This window comes from Macrotis lagotis, chromosome 1 (genome assembly GCF_037893015.1).
Source record: "Macrotis lagotis isolate mMagLag1 chromosome 1, bilby.v1.9.chrom.fasta, whole genome shotgun sequence".
Lineage (NCBI taxonomy): Eukaryota > Metazoa > Chordata > Mammalia > Peramelemorphia > Peramelidae > Macrotis > Macrotis lagotis.
The window spans coordinates 888,821,041-888,842,387 of record NC_133658.1 but is presented as its reverse complement, the minus strand read 5'-3'; the positions used below and the strand labels follow the sequence as shown (position 1 = coordinate 888,842,387).

General features: G+C 40.6%; 1 protein-coding gene across 7 annotated transcripts in view; it reads left to right on the top strand.

The window, feature by feature from the left end:
* KCNAB2 (potassium voltage-gated channel subfamily A regulatory beta subunit 2) overlaps positions 1–21,347 on the top strand; it is a 186,399-nt gene that overhangs the window by 129,789 nt on the left and 35,263 nt on the right. For all 7 annotated transcript variants that reach the window (XM_074218628.1, XM_074218624.1, XM_074218627.1 and 4 more), the window contains 3 exons: positions 10,473–10,516; positions 11,555–11,592; positions 18,192–18,271. In XM_074218628.1, the coding sequence (XP_074074729.1) occupies positions 10,473–10,516; positions 11,555–11,592; positions 18,192–18,271 (162 nt within the window). The remainder of the gene's footprint in view (positions 1–10,472; positions 10,517–11,554; positions 11,593–18,191; positions 18,272–21,347) is intronic.

Below are 21,347 nucleotides of genomic sequence, written 5' to 3'. Positions count from 1 at the left end.
GTATGAGGAGAAGCCACGTTGCCCTTTGGGGAGTGGTGAGCTATCTATATTTCTTGTCAAATTGTTTAAAATCTGCAAATCCTTGCTCTTTCCCGACTTGGGCAGCTCATGCTGTTGTGTAGCTAGGATGGGCTATTTTTAGGACTTAGTGAATTTGTTGAGGAATAAAAATGAGCCCCAGTGTCGGCCACGAGTTCTGTATACTCTCCCTGCAGCAGCCGAAGGGCTATCCCTGGAGACTTTCTTCTTCCTTTCTTTAACCCTTATCATGAGGTCCTTGTGTAGTCACAGGAAGCCACTCTCAAGACACCTGTTAAATTTTCCCTCTTTCTTTGAACTTATGTGAGCAGGCACTGGAGATCAGGACAATTGGGTTCTATTCCCTCGGTAGGAGAGATCTGGCACAGGGGGAAGGTCAGTAGACATATGTGATGTCTTTTCAACTAACTGAGTGTAACATCAGTTCCATTTTTGTGCATTGCGCAACGAAATATGAAAAGAAATGAATCTTAGATCCCTGAACAGATGAGTTAAACCATTCTGGTCTCCCTGGGTTTGAGCGTTTCCATGTTTATAGTAATTTAAACTTTAGCACAGACAAATATCAGCCAAATAAGGCTTTGATTTTTCACAAGTGGATATTTTATGAACTTCTGTCTTATTTCTCACAGCCCCTCTCTATGCCCCCTTGCCTGCCACCCAAGCACTCCCCTAAATGAAATGTGAATTGGAGATAATGGACCAGGTCCCATATGACTTTGTAGCCCCACAACTGGCAAAAGGAAGACAGTGGAAATTATTTCTCTTCTTTTTCTTTGTTGTTCAGCTCTTGTTAGGAAACCATCTTCAGACATAGCAGATACCTAATAGTTGATTTCTGCTTGATGGCTAATGGCACACATTGTTAAGGTTTGCTTATATAGCCCTTTGGGGATGGATTCAAGATAACATGACCTGGGGCTTCACTGCTTCTTGATGCCCATGTAAGTTCTGAGTCAAAGGCAGTAATTTATGAGAGCCAGGATGGTATTGCAGGTGCCATCAATGTGGAGTCTATAGACCTGGATTCAAGTCTCAGCTCTGGGGGCCACAAATAATTCAGTTAATTTCTCAATGCAGCAATTTCCTCTTCTGTAAGATGGAGACAATAATATTTATACAGAGAAGCAGCATGGCCTAGTAGATAGAACTGGCTTTAAGTCTTGTCTCTGATGTACACCAGATGTATTATCATAAGTTGGCATATATGCCCTTGCCATATACCTATGGCATATTTCAATACCTCCCAGGAGCCCTTCCAAGACCCATAAGTTACAGAATAATGACCAGTTTTCATCAATGTAGGGAATTTTCACATTGGAAGTTTCCCCACATTGATCTGGACTAAGACCAAGTCCAGGATTCATACCACTAATCTTACATGGAAGAACATACTTTATTCAGCTACAAAAATAATGTGAGATGCTATCGTTATCTCAAAAGAATCCACTCCATGGAGAGAGGAGTCTTTCCCTGCAGGTATTCTCCTGGTCTACATCCGTTTTTAGGCCAGAAATTTGAGTTGCCAGTTCCTGCCCTCTCATTTGGAAACTATTTCCATGTGGGAAACAGGCAAAACTCTTGCTTTTTTTTTAGTTATTTGAACATTAACAGTATCAGAGGAAACCAAGAGTTGTTGCAATTATTTCTCTAAGATGGTCCATCTTCTATAATATAAAATTGCAGTCAACCAGAGAATTTATGGAGGGATTAATGCAATTGGTTTTAAATTAGGCTCCTCCAAACCAAATCCATTTCCCTTTTTTAAAAAAGAATCACTTCTAGATTTATATGCATAACTTAGGATGAATCTTAAAATATAGTTAGTCTTTTTTCTAGCCAAAAAAGCCCCTTCCTCATTTATTCACAAGATTGAGAATCTCTAGAGATTATAGGAATTCATGGCCTCAACCTTGAAGGAAAATACAGGTTTGTTTTTTCAAGATCCATAGCTAAGTAGCATATTGGAGTATTTAACAGAAAAACCTTTAAAATCCTAATTAAAGTTTTTATTCTTGGCATGTAAAATTAATCAATGTTAAATTTACCAATGACTGGCAAAAGTGAAACACTTTCTTATAAGAAGCCTGGGAGAAAATGTGTGTGGTCAATAGACAAGGACTACAATTGATTGATCATCTTGGAGATTTGCTAGTAATTAGGCCAGCCCTAAGATTATCAATGAGAGAGAACTTTAAAAGTGTGAAAAGCTCTTTACCCTTAGATTTTTGATATCATGGGCCCTTTTTGAGATTATTCTTCTTAAATGTGCAAAATAAAACACATAGGATTACAAAAGAAATCAATTCTATTGAAATACATTTTTCAAAACATTTTTAAAAACTAAACTCAAGGACCCCCCCCCAATTAAGAATCTTTGTTGTAGGCAAAAGTGAGGTACTATTATTCATGTTACTACCTCTCTAAGGGATGCATGCATCTAAGGAGCGGAGCTTGAGGAATAGGAATCATCAAGGCTGCTTGTTCATTATGGGATGGGTAGGTTTCAAGGAGATCATGATTCCCTAGGGGTCCAGAGAAGATAAATTAGAAACTGGCTCTGCTAATAGTTATTATAGTCACCTACCCCTGGAGCCTAGAGAATGATGCCTATTCCCTTCATGTCTGCCTCTCCTGGTCTGTTCTGTCAACACCTGGTATGGTTGCTGAAGATTAATGAGTCTACACAATGAGCCAGTTAGACCTAAATATCTCCAGTCTACAATCTTCCAATTAGCCTTAGATCACCTTTATTTAGAAACAAAATTTTAACAGCAGCTGCAGTAACTCTCTAGGCATGCAAATTCCCAAAGGTAAGAGGCTATCCTTTCCATTCTGTATGATTCTGCTCCATCTCAATACCAGCAGGTCCCAGGAAGGTTGGTACACTGCTTTCCAGATTCCTGCCCCACCCCCAGCCCATTTTATCAGTTCTTTAGGATGATTAAAACCACACTGCCTTGTCGTTTCACAGCAAGCCATCTGTGATCTACCCAGCACTGCCAAAGTTTAAGAAATTGTATCCTTATCAAAAGAATCTCTGACATATCAAAGAACCAAACCCCGCTGTACAGGTCGGAGGTGAAATATTTAACGGTAGTGAAATATTCAGTGGTTACACGATGTGCACCAGTGATTTCTCCGGCCAAAGGTTATTCTAATGAGTCCTCATTAGCTATTTTTTCCATGCTGCTGGAAAGATCTGAGGCAGAATTAATGAAGACCGAGGCTGTTTGCTTTTCAAGACTTTCGATCAGCTGTTTTATCATTATGCCAAACTTTAATTAGGGAGAAAAATGGCAGGAAACTCAACTTTCCCACTTTGAAAGTTTGGAGGCAGCCGTGTGTCAGCTGGCCCTGTCCAGATCACCCCAAGAATTTGTTGATCTACATTTTCCCCTGCAGCAAGAAGTCTTTCCTTTAAGGTTTCAGCCTAGGGAACAACTGTCCTTCTGGTTCCTTCTCCTTCTTCCTGGCAGCTGATGGCAGGACTAATACAATCATTTCAGCAAAGGGACAATTTGAGTGGAGCAATTGTGGGATCAGGCCATGTCCCAGTTTTTTGTTCAGTTATTCTTCCAGATGGCTGGCAGAGTAGCAGCTAGACATCTCAGGTCCCTGCCTATGTTCAATTTAAATGAGAGAACCCCATCTCACGAAGGTGGGCTGGCTGCATCTTATGCTACTAAATAAGAACAGAAAGGAAATTTGAGGACACGATTAACTTTAAAGTCTTGCATCCTGAGACTGCTAAGGATGGTCACTGTAGGAGACTGTCAGTTGAAAAATAATAGAAAGGACAGAAGCCTGGAAGGACTTTAGTTCAAAGATGAGTCCTGCTCTACCATTCTCCTGCTCTGTGACCTCAAGCAAGGATGTCAACTTCTTATAGCTTCTCTTTCTTCAAAATGAGGAGAATGTTGATTTATGGTTTTAACTTTGAGGGGGAAATGGATTTGGAAGGAAATTAGGGAAGAGTGATAGTGAAGTCAAAACAAAAGAAAGAAAAGAGGGTTGTTGAAGCATATTTTTTTTTAAATGCAAAGATGGTGAAAGGAGTCCAGACAACTAGGACAGTGTTAGAAAACTGTGAGGTAACATTCCGTAGACTCGCCAGAATGAGACAGTTCCCTTCTAGGAAAGTTCAGACACCTTAAGAGTAGCTCTGAGCAGAAGCCTATATTGGTCCTTATGGGATTCACTGAAAAAGCAGGGACAATTACTGATTGTCCGTGAGCCACTGTAAGTCGGCCCTTCATGCAGTAAAATAATGTTCTTTGGGGAAGGGGGGGGGAGAAGAAATCACAGAGCATAACAGAACAGAAACAGAACAGAACAGAATGAAGTTAAAAAGGGACAGAAGCAAGAGGACAGCTTTGAAACTAGTGTGATGAATTTATTAATACTTTAAAAAAACAAGTCATAAATATTTAGAAGTTTGCCATTTCATTTCCAATCCTCCATTTCTGTTCTTGTATATGCAGATATCCATGTTTATTGGTATTTGTCAAGTTCAGAATAGATAAAAAATAGATTTTTATTGGAGATAATGATGCCCACCAGTTATAAGACTCAGTAAGTCAGTGGTTATAAAAGCACCATGTAACTATAAAGGATTAAAGTAAGTAGAAGTGAGATTTTATGTATATATAGATATATATGATATATATAGATATATATCATGCTCTCTATGCATAGAGAGAGAGTGAGAAAGAGAGCTATATATAAATATAAAATCTTTTGTGGGTCACTGATTAAGACACTTAGCATGGTTTGCTGCAGATGCTATTTAGTCCAGAATTTTGATTTTCCATGGTATAAAACTGGAAGGGACCTTAAAGATCTTCTTTTTGTGCTGGGGATCAAACTGATTTTAAAAAAAAACTTGCCTAGCCTCACACAGATAATAAGGAACAATGCCAAGATATAAACCCTTTCAGGTCTTCAGATGCCAAGTCCAAGACCCCTTCTATCACATAGTAATCTACTCTTTTTAAAAAAAAAATATCACAGATGTTTTGTTTTAATCCTGACTCTAGCACAAATATTTGCCTCTGAGTAAACTGCATAGAAATTATCTGTCTTGTCTAATAAACCTTTAAACATCAGTCCCCAACTTTTTTGAGTATGAGGATCTCTGTGTGAAATGAAAAACTTTGCAGAATCTCAAAGGATAGTTCTTCTATTAGTATCTATCAATTGAGAAAATGTATGTTATGGGGAAGTTGCCATGAACTCAGTGATGCTTTTAAGTAAACATGCATTTGGTTAAACTCAATATCACATGTATACCTGTAAAAAATATTGCTTCCAGGTGCAAGACATGAGGCACTGTAGCAGGGTGAACAAAGAGCCAGCCATGGAATCAGGAAGGCCTGGGTTCAGGTCTTGTCTCTGATCTGGTTTTGTGACTATGGGCAATTCGCCTACATCTCAGTGACCCAGGCAGCTCACTTAGGAGTTATAATTATAGATTGGTTATAGTCAGAGATGGGGTATGGATAGGCTATGTTATAGATGAGGTATGGTATAGATATGTTATAGTTACAGATGGATCGTGCTATAGATGGGTTATAGTTATGGATACACTATTTTATAGATGGGTTAAAGTTATGGGTGGGTTATGTTATAGATGGGTTATAGTTATAGATGGGTTATGCTATGGATGGGTTATAATTATGTATGGATTATGTTATAGATGGATTTTACACATACACACACACACACACACACACACACACACACACACATATATCCAATTATCCAATCCACAGCAATGGAGAGAGTTTCCTCCCTCTTCCCAGCTCTTTCAGCATACTCATGAAACACAAGTTGAGGAGGAGAGGGGGTAAGAAGAAGGATGACAGAGATAGAGAAAGAAACTAGCAATCATTGCAGTCAAAGAGCCTGTAATCCTGGAAGGATTATGGTTTATCTGGATTTCTTTAAGTATGATGTAGTGGTGAGAGTCTTGGATTTGAAGTCAGTATACAAGTGTTTGAATTTTAGCTCTGCTATCTATGATGTATGTGACCTTGGACAAATAAGTCATTGTAACCCTCTGGCTTCCATTTTCCTCATTTGTAAAATGGACTGGCTGGCTTCTGAGGTTGCTTCGAACTTTAGTTCTATAATGCTATAAGTCACTTAGCTTTTCTAAGTCTTAGTTTCCTCATCAGTCAGATGGGGGTATGGACTAGATGGACTCTGAGGTCGTTTCCATCTCTGAGTCTACATTCAACTCTCCTGTCCTTAAGTTCTCTGGACATCTGTTTCTTCATGTGAACAATGAGACCCTGTATGGCAGAGGTTTGGCAGAGCCCTCTCTTGGCACTAGATAACCTGGGAGGTTCCCCCGGCCTTGACATGTTGGCACCCCCCTGTGAACTTAGTAGCTCTCCCAGAATCTGTGACCTCAGAGTTGTCCACCACACAACTGAGGACTGCAGATGCTTTATTGAGGCTTCCACTGGTTCCCTCAGTGATCAAAGTCCAGTCCCAGTTCACTATGACAATGAATGACAAAGCCAAGCAAAAAGGAACACTGAATATTTCAGCCCAGGTGTGGGGTTATGGCAGGTATGTTTTTTTTCCTAGTCATATTAACAAGAAAAATCATAATTAATGTTCCTATTGAGACTAGCCAGAGCCAGATAGATTGACATGCATTATTTTGTTATATATAAAAAAGCCATCATAGACCTACAGTTCCCTCTTCCCTATTCAAAACCTATCCAATTTTTTTCAGATGGCATTTTTCTTATTAAAGATAATTCCTCTCAGACTCGGTATTCTTCTACTTCCTGGCCCTTTGAGGAACACAAAATACCTTCTGCCAATAGAGGCACCAGCTAAGGCCCCAATCTTGTTTAAGGAAGAATCCTGCCCATCTAAGTCATTAGAAAACCATTAGACAAATTGTCTTCCATTGGGAATTCAGAGAGAAAGCAGCCAGACAGCTTTTCTAATGCCTCACTTGTCTATAGCATGTTGGACACTTTCCAAAAGGCTTTCTTATGATTTGTCCTCTTATATTCTCATGACTACCCTGGGAGCCAGGAAGGAATGTGGAAACCAAGGCCCAGAAGGTCCAAGGGCCTCACAGGAGGGGAATGTCAGGGTCTGGTCATTTGTTTTCTGACCATCCTATTCCCATTTCCTTCTAGAACCAGGGTTTGATCCAGAAAAAGGAAGCAAGCCCATGGCAATCTGTAAGGTTTAAATGCATGGTGAATTTAGGGGAAATTCTGGGATACCTGAGGGCAGAAAGAAATTCAAGAGGACTTCAATCTCCAAAGGATCTTGGAGATCCTCTAATCAAGCCTGCCTCCATTTTACAAATGGGAAAATGGAGGTCCAGAGACATATAATGATTCAATCAGTAAAGAGCCATTTATGAAGCACTTTACCATGGGCCTGAGCCATAGAATGTACCTAATAAATGTTGATTGATTGATCGATTGATTGTCAGACTCGGCCCTCCGGGAGCTCACACACTAACTGGGGATACAACAGGCAAAAATAACTGTGTATGTACAAGCTTGGTACAGGCAGTCCCAGAAGTCTTAAACTTTACAAACTTCAGAAAAAAACATACAAACTAAGATCAGAACCTGAAAAGCTAATTATTTAATTTTTTTTTAACATTTAATAGGCTTCTTGTTGGGGAATTAGGTGGTGCAGTGGATAAAATACTGGACTTAAGGAAGAATTATCTTTCTGGGTTCAAATCTGACCTCAGACACTTACCAGCTGTGTGACCCTGGACAAGTCTCTTTACCCTGTTTGCCTCAGTTTCCTCATCTGGAAAAATGAGCTGGAGAAGAAAATTGCAAACCACTCCAGCATCTTTGCCAAGAAAACCCCAAAATGGGTTCACAGAGAATTGAACACAGCTGAAACAACTGAATGACAACAAGGCCTTTTATTAAAATTCATTATAACTGCTATCTTGTGTGATTCTTTGCTCTAGTTGGTTTTTGGACTTTGAAAACTTTGATTGGCTGTTGCTCAGGGATTCAGAGAATACTATTATAATCCCAGCCTTTAGTTCATCCAAAGAATAAGGTTTGGTTGTCCCCACAAAAAAAAAAAAGCCCAATAGAGATAGCTAAGGTCACTGAGGTAGCCAAGCTAAAGAATCTTCCCAAACCCTCTCAATTCTAGGGCCTTCCCCTTTTTGAATCTATAACTTGTTTGTATATAGTCTTCTATTTGTTGTCTCTTCCATTAGACTGGAAGATCCTTGAGGTCAGGGGCTGTCTTTTGCCTCTTTTTGTAGCCTCAGTGTTTAGGAGGCACTTAAATGTTTATTGACTGATTGTCTACTGATCCACATGTCAGACAAAATATTATCCAGAAACTACAAGACAGGGTGCTTTGTCTTGTTCAAAATAAAAGTACATTAAAATTCACAAAACTGAAAAAATAAATTTAAATAATTAACTTTGAAATGATTTTTTTTCTAAGTCCGGGTATTTTAAAACTAGAAACTGCACTGGGACTCTTGGGACATCTCATGCAGTGGAAGTGGAAGAAAGGTAAACCCAGAGGGGACAGTGACCGGTCAGGGTAGAATAGAGTAAGGCAATCTGCAGAAAATGAGATTTGGATTCAGCCATGAAACCCAGAGAAGTCAAGATCATACAAGCTAAATCGGTAGTCAAACCCACAAGTTCCAAATCTACATCCATGTGTTCTCACTGGGCTTCATTGGTGTCTTCAGCCCACCCTAGACTGGTAGTAGTATTGGTGCTATAGACAAGTACAAAAGGCACAAAAAAAGAACCATGTGGGTGGTGATCCAGGCCTGGTCCAGCTTCTTCCTGTTGCCTGGTACCTTGAGAGGGGTAAGGGAACATGGTTCTCAAGAAAGAGATCTGGGGCAGCCAGGGAGTAAAGTGCAGCACCTGGAGGGAGAACGACTTGAGTTCAAACCCAGCCACAGACACTTACTGGTTCTGTTACCTTGGGCAATGACTTACCCTCTGTCTGCCTCAGTTTCCTCTTCTGTGACCTGGGGATACAAAGAGCACCTCCCTCTCAAGGTTGTTGTGAATCAAATGAGATAATAACTATTAAGGGCTTACACAATGCTAAGCACTATACAATTGTTAGTTATTATTATTATTATTAGGGTGCCTCCTGAAGGCTATTAATAACTCCCCCAGATCCAAGTGCAGCAGAATATGTGGGTTGGTTCTGTTTCATTTGGGGTGCGCCCAGGCCGCTGAGCTTCAGAAACGTGGAGACCCAGAGAGCCCCCAATAAAGCCCAGGGCAGCCGACAGCAGCTGTTCCTCACTCCTGTTCTGCCTCATTAACACTAGCTTTTTCCTACTTCCAACTTGAAGGTTGAAGGAGATGTCTGAGGCTCTCCAGCCCACCCCACCATCAAGGCCCTGGCTGCAAATTACACCCCAGGCCTATGACTTCAGCCTAGTGCACAGATGGATGGATGTGCCCACAGCACAAATTACTTCTGCCACCCTCAGAGTCAGCCTCCTCCATCTGGGAACAGGAATGACCAACTAATCAGGGGGCGGCACGGCCCTCACAGAACAAGAATGAGACACAGTGAGGGAGAACTTGACTCAGCTGCCACCTCCTTAAGTTGCTTCCTTTCTCTGGGCCTTGGTTTTCCCATCTATAAAATAGGTTTAGTCACCGCCTCTCCCCACCTCAAGGGGGGAAGTTGAGAAAAGGAATGAAACCATAGTCAAAGGTCTAGAGAAGTTCTCAATGGCTAAAGCTAAGCTAGTCTTGAAGACATTTCACTGTAACAGTAATAGGCAGAGGTTGTCAGCATATAAAGGCCAAGCTCCAGCTTGTCATCATTATCATCATCTTCATCTTCATCATCTTCATATATTCATCACCATCATCATCAACATCAATAAAGGATGGGGCATTGGAGGAGTGATGAACTTGAAGTCATAGTCCCTGGTTTCAGATGCCAACCTGGCCTTTTAGTTGCTGTGTGACCTTAGACAAGTCACTTGTCTTTCTAAACCTGAATTATGTCACCTATAAAGATCCAGCTCTGGATCTTTGGTCCAATAATCTAAAAAAAAATCATCCCCTACACTTGAGTTGCCTCATCTGTAAAATGTGGCGGGGGGGGAGTTAGCTTTCCTGGCCTCTCCAACTCTAGGTCTCTCATTGGATGAATCTATTAAGTAGACTAGGTAAATTAGAGTAATAATAATAGTCCATGTTACTACAATATTTTAAGGTCCTCAGAGCTTAGTCACCCCCCCCACAGGAAACTGGCTTTATTTTTGACAATAGTTTTCCCATTGACTATCCATTGCCCTCTCAGAGCTTGCACCTGTCGTCCATTATTGTCGACATTGTCCTGCATTCGTAACAATAAGTGGAATGATGCCCGAGTTCTCCCTTGACAAGGACTAAGATAAGATGTTTATTTTGCAGGAATCTAGGCAAGTCTGGATTGCGTGTCTCCTGCCTGGGTCTCGGTAAGTTGCCTCTCCCTGGATCCCAGCTTAGTGCTGTGTCCAATGATGTCTGGCCAAGGGAGGGGACCTTTTCTGCCCAAAGAGGCAGCATGACTCCCTGGCCACCTAGGAAGTCAAGGCAGCCAAGCTTCAGGCTCCTCAGTTGCCATGACAGCAGAGCCCTTCAGAGCCAAGCAGGGAGATAGCTTCTGCTGTTTGCATCTGGGACTCAGCGGAGAAAATCTGGCCATCATCCAAAGAGCCCTCCCTTCCCTCCTGAAGGCCAGAAGACCCTCTTATCTCTGTTTCCTAAGCAAAAATATTCTCCTTCCTCCAAATAACAAAATTTGGTCAAATAAAAAATAGTCTTCTCTTTCTTGCATCTCAGACCCTTTTCTCTGATGTTCTCACTGCCTAGACATTCCCTATCATAACACCTTCCCATCACACACACACACACACACACACACACACACACACACACACACACACACACACAATCTAGAACTAAAGGGATGATGCTTCCTAAAAGTCTTCTAAAACAGGCTAGGTGATCACCTTCATAAAAGGATATTGTGGGATTGGGGAGGGGGAGGGGGTTGTTGATTCTCCTTCCGTTACAAGTTGAAGGCCTCTGGGGCCTCTTTAAATCCTGTCCCCTTTCTTCCATGACCACCCCCAACCCTGTCCAATAGCATAATATGAACCTCAGAATGGCTCTTCTTGATATTTGGAAAGATAGCCTAGTTTCCTCTTGTGTTTTAACACATTACAGCCAAATTCCATTGAAAATTCAATCTTTTGAGTATTTGATGAATCATTGTTTCTTATCTCCTCCAAGTCTGGGTTTATAAGAGATCTGAGAACCCAGCTGGCACCAAAACTTCACGTGTACATGAGCAAGGATGATCTTTGAACATTGGACTGTCCATGCTTAGAGCAAAGAGAGACAGCCCTAGTCTATCCTAAAAGAACTTAGATCAAAAGGGAGTCCCCAGACACTGTCCCAACAATTTGCCAGTTCAGAAACTCTAACATGTATGTTTGTCTCCCTTGCAGGAACATGGGTGACCTTTGGAGGCCAGATCACCGATGAGGTAAGGATATTTTTCTCCTTCTGAAGTCCCCTTTGTTCCTACCGTCCTTACTTTCCACAGACCATGCTGCATCCCCAAAGGGTCATCTTTTCCATCTTTGGAATCCCATGCTTCCTGCAAGAACTGACTCTGGTATCTTTCCTGCTCCCCACTTCCTTCCAGCTGGAAAGACTTTGACTTTGCTTACTATTTGTTCATTTTTGTACATAGACTCATGGATTTGAAGCTGGATGGGACCTCAGAGGCCATTCTGATCCACCTCCCTCATTTTGCAGATGAGGAAACTGAGGCCCAGGATGGTAAAGGGTATTTGTCTATGGTCACACAATATGCAATACGTTTCAAAGTCAGGATTGGAATCCAAGTTCTCTGACTCTACCTCTGATACTCTTCCCACCATCATCCATACCCACACCTAGCAGAATGTGTACTTCCAGAGGACAAGGATTGTATTTTGTGGGTTTCTGTTTTTTATTTTTTAATCTTTGTTAGGTATCTAACACACAGCATCACAAAGGACAGGAGAGAAGTGAATATGATTTTCATTATTCCTATTGCCTGTGTCTATCTGCCAACCTAATACCTCTAGGAAAGAGAATAATCATTTATTAAGCGCCTACCATATACCAGCCACTGTGCTAAGCATTTTAGAGATATCTCATTTGCTCTTCACAACAACCTTGGTGGCAAGGTGCTTTACAGAACAGGAAACTGAGGTAGACAGAAATTAAGTGACTTTCATGGGGTCACAAAGCTAATATCTGAAGTTAAATTTGAACTCAGGTCTTCCTGCCTCCAGGCCCATTACCTGTCTTCCTCTAGTAACTCTCCAACATTCATAAGGCCATTTCAAACATTCAGATATCTTTGCCTTTAAACCTACAGATTCAACAGGACTGCATAAATAGCATTCCTATTTACAAATTCCTCATTACTCTGCTTATGTATTTGTTTTGAATTCAGATGTATTTGTCAAGTTTTATTTCTTCCAGTAACTGAATTTTAGGGTTAAAGATGAACACAGGGGAAAAAAATCAAGATTTCTCTGGTGGTTTTTTATTTTTATTTAAAGCTATGATTTCATCAGGCTGGGGAGCTCCCAACATGTAAATTCCCTCCATCAACACAAACCAACAATTCATCTGATTTAAAGTTTTAAGAGAATTGCTCAAAGTTCTGAGTGGTGTCTCTTTGATTAAACCAATATTTAATCTCAGAATGTCTTCCTGATCCCAAAGCTGCCCTACCCTTCCTTTTACTCACTTTTTAAAAAATTTATGTATATGCAGTAATATATCAAAAAAAAGTATTACCTTTCCCCAGGGAGAGAGAAGTATATCTCCTAAAATTATGGATGGCAGACTTTAATTCAAAATTTAAAATGTATCTTAGAATTTATTTGCAAAAGTGACTTACTTCTTTGGGAGGAGCCTATACCAAAACAGAATCATTTACTTTTTAAGAAATTTGATTTGTTCGTTTAGTTAAATAGCTAGTTACATGACTTATGCCATATGTGAGCAATTCTTAGGATATTGCTTTGTATGGCCCTATCTTATAGAGGTAAAAACCAGTGAAAAGTTCCATTAAGACCAAAAGAAAAGAAGGAGACTATCCCAAAAGTGGAATGGACTATCTTGGTTAACAATGAGTTCTGACATCCCTGAAGACCTTTAATCCAAGGTCAGATGATCATTTGTCAAACATCTTGTAGATAGGAATTCCTCAATTGGATGGGTTTTAGACTAGATGTTTGTAAAAAATTTTCTAATTCTATAATGGTTTTAGGTTTGAGTATCTTAAGGGAGAAATAATATTTTAAGAACTATGATACCATTAGCCTGGCAACCCCAGGAATTATTTTATACTGACCAATGAAGCCATTTGGTTTATGAATTCTTAGAGAAGAAAAGAGTGATCATTAGAAGTTAGCATGGGTTCACTAAGAATAAGTCATATCAACCACTGTAAATTTCATTTTTAATAATTAATAAACTGGTTGCTATGCACATAATTTATCTGAATTTTAGCAAGCCAGTTAAAAGCCTCTTATTATATACTTACAGATAAATGGAGCTCTATGTCAATAGTGATAGATGAGGAATGGCCCTATATACTCTATGATCTACTCATTTAAATATAATTTAGTGAACATTTCATATATACTCAGGACTATTCCTGTCACCCTCTATTCTTAATATATCCTTTATGAAGATTTGTCTTCCACATTTCAGAGAGAACATCAGTAAGCTGGAGGGTGTCCAGAGGAGAGTGTCTATATGAAGTCCTGATTTCATTGTGAAGAAGTGGTTGAAAGAAATGGGGATGTTTAGCCAGGAGAAGAGGAGACTCAAAGGGCATCTGATAGCCATGCTCAAGTATTTGAAGAGCTATCCCATGGAAAAGAGAAGAGACTCGTCCTTCTTGAACCCCAGACTAGGGGAGAAATTACAAAAAAAAATAGATTTAGGCCTGAAGTCAAGAGAAACTTCATACTCCAAAATGTAATGGGCTGCCTTGGGATGGGATAGGGGATGGCGTCTCCTCCTTTCTGAAGAGTACTTGCTAGAGATGTTATAGAAAAGACACAGTATCAGGTACTTGATCACTCTTCTGCCCTCTGAGCTCCCTTCTGGTTAGAGAATCCTCATTTCTGCATATCCCTGTGTTCACCTCTATTACTATGTGGATACAAACCACACAACCCCAGTCCTCAGAGAGCTTATTGACATGAAGCAATTGGAGAATGACACAAGGCCTTCCATGATTTTATAGTAATCAACTCAGTGGCACTATAGATAGAAACCCAGACCTGAAGTCAGCAAGACCTGAGTTCGAATCCAATTTCAGACCTTTACCAGCTATGAAACTTGGATGAGTCACTGACTCTGTCTGCCTCAATTTCCTCTTTTGTAAAATGAAAATAATCACAGCACCTTCTCTCAGTTGTTGTGAGGATCAAATTACATAAGGATTGTAGAATTCTCAGCACAGTAGGTACTATATAAATGCTGGCTATCATCATCATCATCATCATTTTTAAGTTGTCCAGTCATAAGAACTAGGGGAGCTCCAAAAAGAGAAAGATCATTTTGAAATAGGAGAGTCTATGAAGACTTAATCCACAAAGTAGGTTTAAAGTAGGGCTTTTGAGTGTGGAGACAGTAGTAGATAGACAACAAGCCTCTGAACCAATGTCTATCACATCTCAGCTTGTCACAAATTGTCCCATGAACATCAAAATGCTGTGTATGATCCTGAGCAAGTCACTTGATCTCCTGCCTCAGTTTCCTCAACTGTAAAATGAGGATAGTAATAGCACCCTTTTCTCAGGGTATTTGGGAGGATCAGACTCATACCCTTTCATACATTCTGTGGCAGAACCATACTCTTGATCCCCCATTCTTGTCTTGTCATCCTTTGTCACTGAAGGCTTTGTCCCACTCATCTCTTGGAGTGTTAAGGTCCCTCCCATCCTATAGGGTCCAATTCAGGCTGCTTCTGCTGAAACCTTCCCAGACCCCACCCTCTGCCCCTACTCAATCTTACCATCCTTGAATTTCTCATAACATTGTATTATCCCTTATGTAACTCTTTCCTCTGTATATCACACCTTTTGGGAGGGAGGGTCTTGCCCTTCCATTCATTAAAGCATAAGTTCCAGGAGAGCAGACCAGTATTTTATTTCACCCAGAGTGAGCATAGCATGAATGGAATTGAATTAAATTGTACTGAATCAGATCGCCTTTCATTAATTCGGTTAAATTGAGATATCTGACATTATCTTCTTATGGTTTCACCATTAGCCGCCTGTTTGATCATCACTCTTAATGGAAAAGAAGGAAGTCACAAGAGGCAGAGAGGAGGGATCCTTTATCCCATCCCCAGAGGGCTTCCAAGTGAGAGCTCAGATTCCAGCAAAACCACAGCAGAGGATGATTTAATTTAATTTAGTAGAGATGCGTCCTGCCTTGGAATCAGAGTTAGATGATTTATTTGCTCAAATGAAAATCCAGTGCTTCTTGCTGACCCATGCCCAAGGCATGAACCTTGGAAAGGGCTGTCTAGCCAAAACAGAAAACTTGTTAGATTTCTTTCCCATGAGCCAACCTGATTTCTCCCTTTTATCCCCCAACTCTCCATTCTTGAGAATCTCGTTGCTGGGACCACATCCCACTGTCATTCACAACCTAGCCCTTTCCTCTCTTTCTAGTCTTCACACATTTGATACCCTACAATCCAGTGATTCCAGTCTCTTCCTGTTCCCAGTGCTTTGGTCTTTTTTTCCTTTTTCTATTTTTTTAGCAAGGAAGCATGGTTAAATGACTTTCCCAGAGTCATACAGCTAATATGAATCAAATTTGAATTCAAATTCTCCTGATTCCAGGCCTAGTGCTCTATCCACTGTGCCACCTAGCTTCCGCACATAGTAGGTGATTACTAAATATTGACTAATTGATACATTGCCTGCATAGGACAATCCAGGAATTGAAGTTAAAGCCATTGACCTCTAACTAGCAAACCCTCTGTTACTCTCTTTCTGGAAAGCTTACATACCTCTCCTCCTCCAATTTTATGGTATATTTCCCTTTTTCTGTGAGCTTCCAGATATCACTGACAACAGTATGGCAGTATCAGTACCCCTGCTCTTTGGAACCCTAAGACATAGTTCACCTGGGCTGAGTGACTTGACTTCATCAAGAGCAGTGAGGGGGTTATCATCGCATCCACCCCAAAGGAAGACCTCATCTTTTTTCTATTCCTATTTTTTCCCAGCTTAACTAAAGAAGTCCCTCTTTGTTGTCCTTATCTGCCCTGGCCAGACTTGATCCATTCTAAGATTTAGCATCTCAAACTGTTCTTGCACAAATGTGCCCACATTTGTATTCATTTTCTCTTTCCTGGCATTGACCCTGTCCTCTGTAAAGATTTTTTTTGGTGATGCAATTGGTATTAAGTGACTTACCGAGGATCACACAACAAATCAAGCGTCTGAGGTCAGATTTGACTCAGGTCCTCCTGACTTCAAGGTCAGTGCTTATCCATTGTACTACCCAGTTGCCCTACATATTACAAAAAATTCTAAATTGATTGGTGAGTTGTTTGGACATCCACATATGGAGTTGTGTATTTTTCCCTCTTCATTGGAAATGTTTTTCTGCCTCTTTCCCTATAATATTTTGGTCCATGGGAGTCTCCCCCCAATATTTCCTCTGAACTCCCTAAAATAAGTTTGTCTTTTTGTTTTTTGCAAGGCAGTGAGGTTAAGTGATTTGCCCAAGATCACACAACTAGGTAATTACTAAGTGACTGAGATCAGTTTTGAACTCAGGTCTTCCTGACTCCAGGGTCAGTGCTCTTTCCACTGTGCCACCTAGCTGCCCCTCATAAAATAAGTTTAAACAAAATCTAGGGTGCATATTGGACTATGTCCAGATTTCTTCCCCTCCTACATCCCCTTACGTAGGTTGGTCACTTCCCTCTAGAATTTCCATCCTGAATTCCATACATTTATGCAGGCCATCAGCCCTGCCTGGAAAGCCCTGCCCCCTCTTCACTGCCCCCAGTCCCTTTGGCTTTCTTCAAGACTCAGTTCTTCTGCAGGAGGCCATTCTTCTCAGATGCTGGTCTTCACCTCTAGAGCCACCTTCTATCTAGTCTGAATATATCCTAGTAGTGCCTAGTCATTTATGCATTGACTGCCTCATTAACATGGGAACTCCTTAAGGGTAAAAAAAGTGCCTTTTGACTTTATATTCCAACACTTAGCAGAGGACCTCTTATATAGTAAGTGCTCAATAAATGCTTGGTCCCTAACTGATCAACTTCCTATAGGTCTTTGCAATCATTGAGATCTGTGGTCTTTATAAGAAAAGGAGAGAGATTTATGAAACTTTTAAGTATTATGAAAATTCTGAAAAGGAAGGTGGATCAGCCAAGATCAGGGGTAAATTGATGTGTCAGAACCCAAGGAATGTTATTTTAAAAAGACCTAGAAGAAGTTCTCCAGTGTATTGGATCTCCAGCCATCTTTGTAGGATCCATGGGAGAATATAGCCAAGAATCCCACAAGATAAGAAAGTATGGACTGATGGAGAGACATAATGAGATCACAAATGATGATATAATAATGATATAATAACAATAATAACTGATTTCATATTTAGACCCTTGAAATCTGAAGACTTCATTGAAGTATTTTTAATAAGCACTACCCATTATGGATGAGTTTATTTAACAAAGTGTTTTATGGTAGACCTGATATCCAGTATCTTTCTTGCCTTGAAATATTGGCAAATGAATTTGCCAAGCTAGGGTCTCAACTCAAGTCAATGAATTCTAACCAGGCACCTAACTCTGGGTCTTTAGAAGATATGTATTCCATTTATTAGCTTTGTGATCTTAATCAAGTCATTTCCATTCTGGGCTTCATTTTATTTCTCTATGAAAATAAGGGATTAGACTAGATTATCTCTGAGGTCCCTTCCAGCTCTAAATCAATGAACTATAACAAATGGTTTATGTTTGAGAGTCTCCTGGACCTTCAGAGCCTTTAGGACTAGCTTCTTCCTGTATGACCATGACTCTTCTCTTTTCAGATGGCAGAGCAGCTGATGACCTTGGCTTATGATAATGGGATCAACCTGTTTGATACAGCTGAAGTTTATGCTGCCGGAAAGTAAGTGTCTTTTTTAGATTCATTCCTTTATACATTCTCTATACCACCCTTTCTTAGGAATCTATCAGAACCAGAAAACTCTTACTCTCTGTTGCTAATTTTCTAAGGCCAATCAATAGGGCACTGTGCAAAGGTGTTGGCAAATATTTAACAACCAGCTTTCTAGAGGGGCATTGCACAATGTACACACATTTTAAGTTTAATCTACAGTGTTAACATTTTCTCCATAACTTTCTTAAATCTCAATCAACCAAACAATAAATCAAGCCCTGGTGTCTTTTGCCAATTTCAACACTGAGCATTGACTGAGGTATGAGCTGGCTCCAGCATCCCACTGGAACTATATGGATGGGATGTTATACCCACCACGGATCCACAAATTGTCTTGGTGAATATGGTTCCCGTTCTCAACCCCATTGTCTCCCCCAAAAATAAAAATATCATTCCTAGACAATTTTCTTTTACTTTAAATTGCTTTGTGGAAGAAGTGTAATAGAGTCAGAGGGGAGAAACATGACTGAAAGAATAGGAATAAAAGTCTTTGAAGGGAGAAACAGAAGGATATTGTCATTGGAGTAGACCCCAGAGCACCTAGACAGCAAGTGGAGAAGGATGAGGTATATGGGAAACAGATGACAAGCCTGCCACAGAGACCAGACAAGATGTTGGTGAGGTACTTCAACTATCCAGATATCAGCTAGAGTTCATAAGAACTTCTTGACATGCCTTAGGAACATTTTCTTCCTCCAAAAAGGATAGGAATCAACAAGGAAAAATTCTATCATGGATCTTATTCTCTCAAATAGGGAGAAACTTGTTTTCTGGGGGTGGAAATGATGGAAATCATGGGGGAAGTGACCAACCTATACAAGAGGATATGGGAGAGGAAGAAATCTGGACATTGTCCGACATGTACTCTAGACCTTGTTAAAACTTATTTTAGAGAGTTCAGAGGAAATATTGGGTAGGAGAGTCCCATGGACTAAAATGTTATGGGGAAAGAGATGGGAAAACAGTTCCAATGAAGAGGAAATGATAGGAGTTGTGTGCAGAGATATATGAGGAGGCCCAGACAACTTACTAACCAACTTAGAATTTTTTGTAATATGTGGGGCAACTGGGTGGTACAGTGGATAAGCACTGGCCCTGAAGTCAGGAGGAACTGGGTCAAATCTGACCTCAGATGCTCGATTTGTTGTGGGATCCTGGGCAAGTAACTTAATACCAATTGCATCACCAAAAAAAACTTTACAGAAGACAGGGGCAAAGCCAGATAAGAGAGAATGAATACAAATGTGGCACATTTGTACAACAACAGTTTGGGATGCTAAATCTTAGAATGGACCAAGGCTGGCCAGGGCAGATAAGGACAACGAAAAGGGATTTTTTTTTAGTTAAGCTGGGAAAAAATAGGAATAGAGAAAGGATGGGGTCTTTCTTTGGAGTGGATGGGATGATAACCCCCTCACTGCCCTTGATGAAGTCAAGTCACTCAGCCCAGGTGAACTATGCCCTGGGGTTCCAAAGAGCAGTGGGGCCATGATTGCTGTACTTTTGTCAGTGATATCTGAAATCTCACAGAAAAATTGGAGAAATGTCTCAGCTTTCCAGAAAGAGAGAACAGAGGGTCTGCTAGTTATAGGCCCATGGCTTTAACTTCAATTCCTGGGAAATCCTAGAAAGGATTGTTAAAGATATGGTTAGCAATCATCAGAAAGGGCAGCAGTGATTACAAAGAGCCAACAGGGCTAATTAAGAACAAGCCATGCCAGGCTCTCCCCATATCCTTTCCGGACAGGATCAGTTAGCCAATAAGCATTTATTAAGTGACTTTGATTTGCTAAGCACTGGGTTACAGAATAACAAGCTAGTAGAGGAGGGGCATGCTAGGGATAGAGTTTACTCAGATTTTAGTAAAACTTTTAATAACAGTATCTCATGTTATTCTTGGAAAATGCAAGTTATATATTGTGGGGGAAATAGAGAGATGCCATCTAATGCCATTGGATGGATTCAGAATTGGGTAGTTGCCTGGACTCAAAGAGTGATTGTTGATGATTTGACATCAACATGGCAGGAAGTCTCCAATGAAGGGATCTGTGCTCACCCCGGGCTGTGTAACAATTTCGTCAATGACTTAGCTAAAGGAACAGATGGCATGCTCAAAGTATCTTAGATGACCCCAAGCTGAGAAGGCTGGCTGACCTGGGGGATAACCACATCACAATCCTAAAGGATCTTGACTGACAATCGTCCCAGGCTGGATTTAATAAGAGGAAACTCAGAGGGGATTAATGTAAATTCTTGCACTTTACATTAAGGTCAAATAATCAGCTTCACAAGGACTAGTTGGGGAACAACACAATGTTCATTAGATTGTGATCTCCCTGAGGCAGGAACTCTCATTTGCCTCCTTTAATAGATCCCTGATGCTTAATGCACTGTCTGTACATAGTAATGACACCCTTCCTGCACATAATAGGTGCTCAATAAATGCTCATTGTCTTAAATTGCTCTGAAATAGATCCAGGACATGAAGATTAATATGAACTTGCTGTCACTTCAGTGGGATGTGATAGCCAAAGAAGTAGATGCTCCCTGGGGCTGCCTTAGGGGCACCATTGCTTCCAGAAACAGGGCGATGAGAGTCCTCTTGGACTCTGCCTTTGTCAGACCTTCTCTGGAACACCCAGTTCTCTTCTGAGCACTTCTAATTATAGAAGATGTTGGGTGTCCAGAGGAAGGCAGCCAGGATGGTGAAGGACCTTGAATTCTTGTCAGATGAGGTTCAGCCAAAGGAACGGAATCTGGAGAAGTGAAGAATTGGGGATCCAGGGGAATTGTAGCTGCCTTCAAGTATTTGAAGGGCTTCTGTCAATGGATCAGGGATTATAAGAGTTGTTCTGTTTGTCCCCAGAGAACAGATCCAAGAGCATTGACAGGAGTTACCCGGAGGCCAATAGATGTTTGATGTGAGGACAAACTTCCTGCATTATCACTTTGCTAGAGAGCAGTGGGCTGTGTTGAAGGTGGTAGGTTCCCTTGCACAGAGCCTTTCGAGCAGAGGCCACTAAAC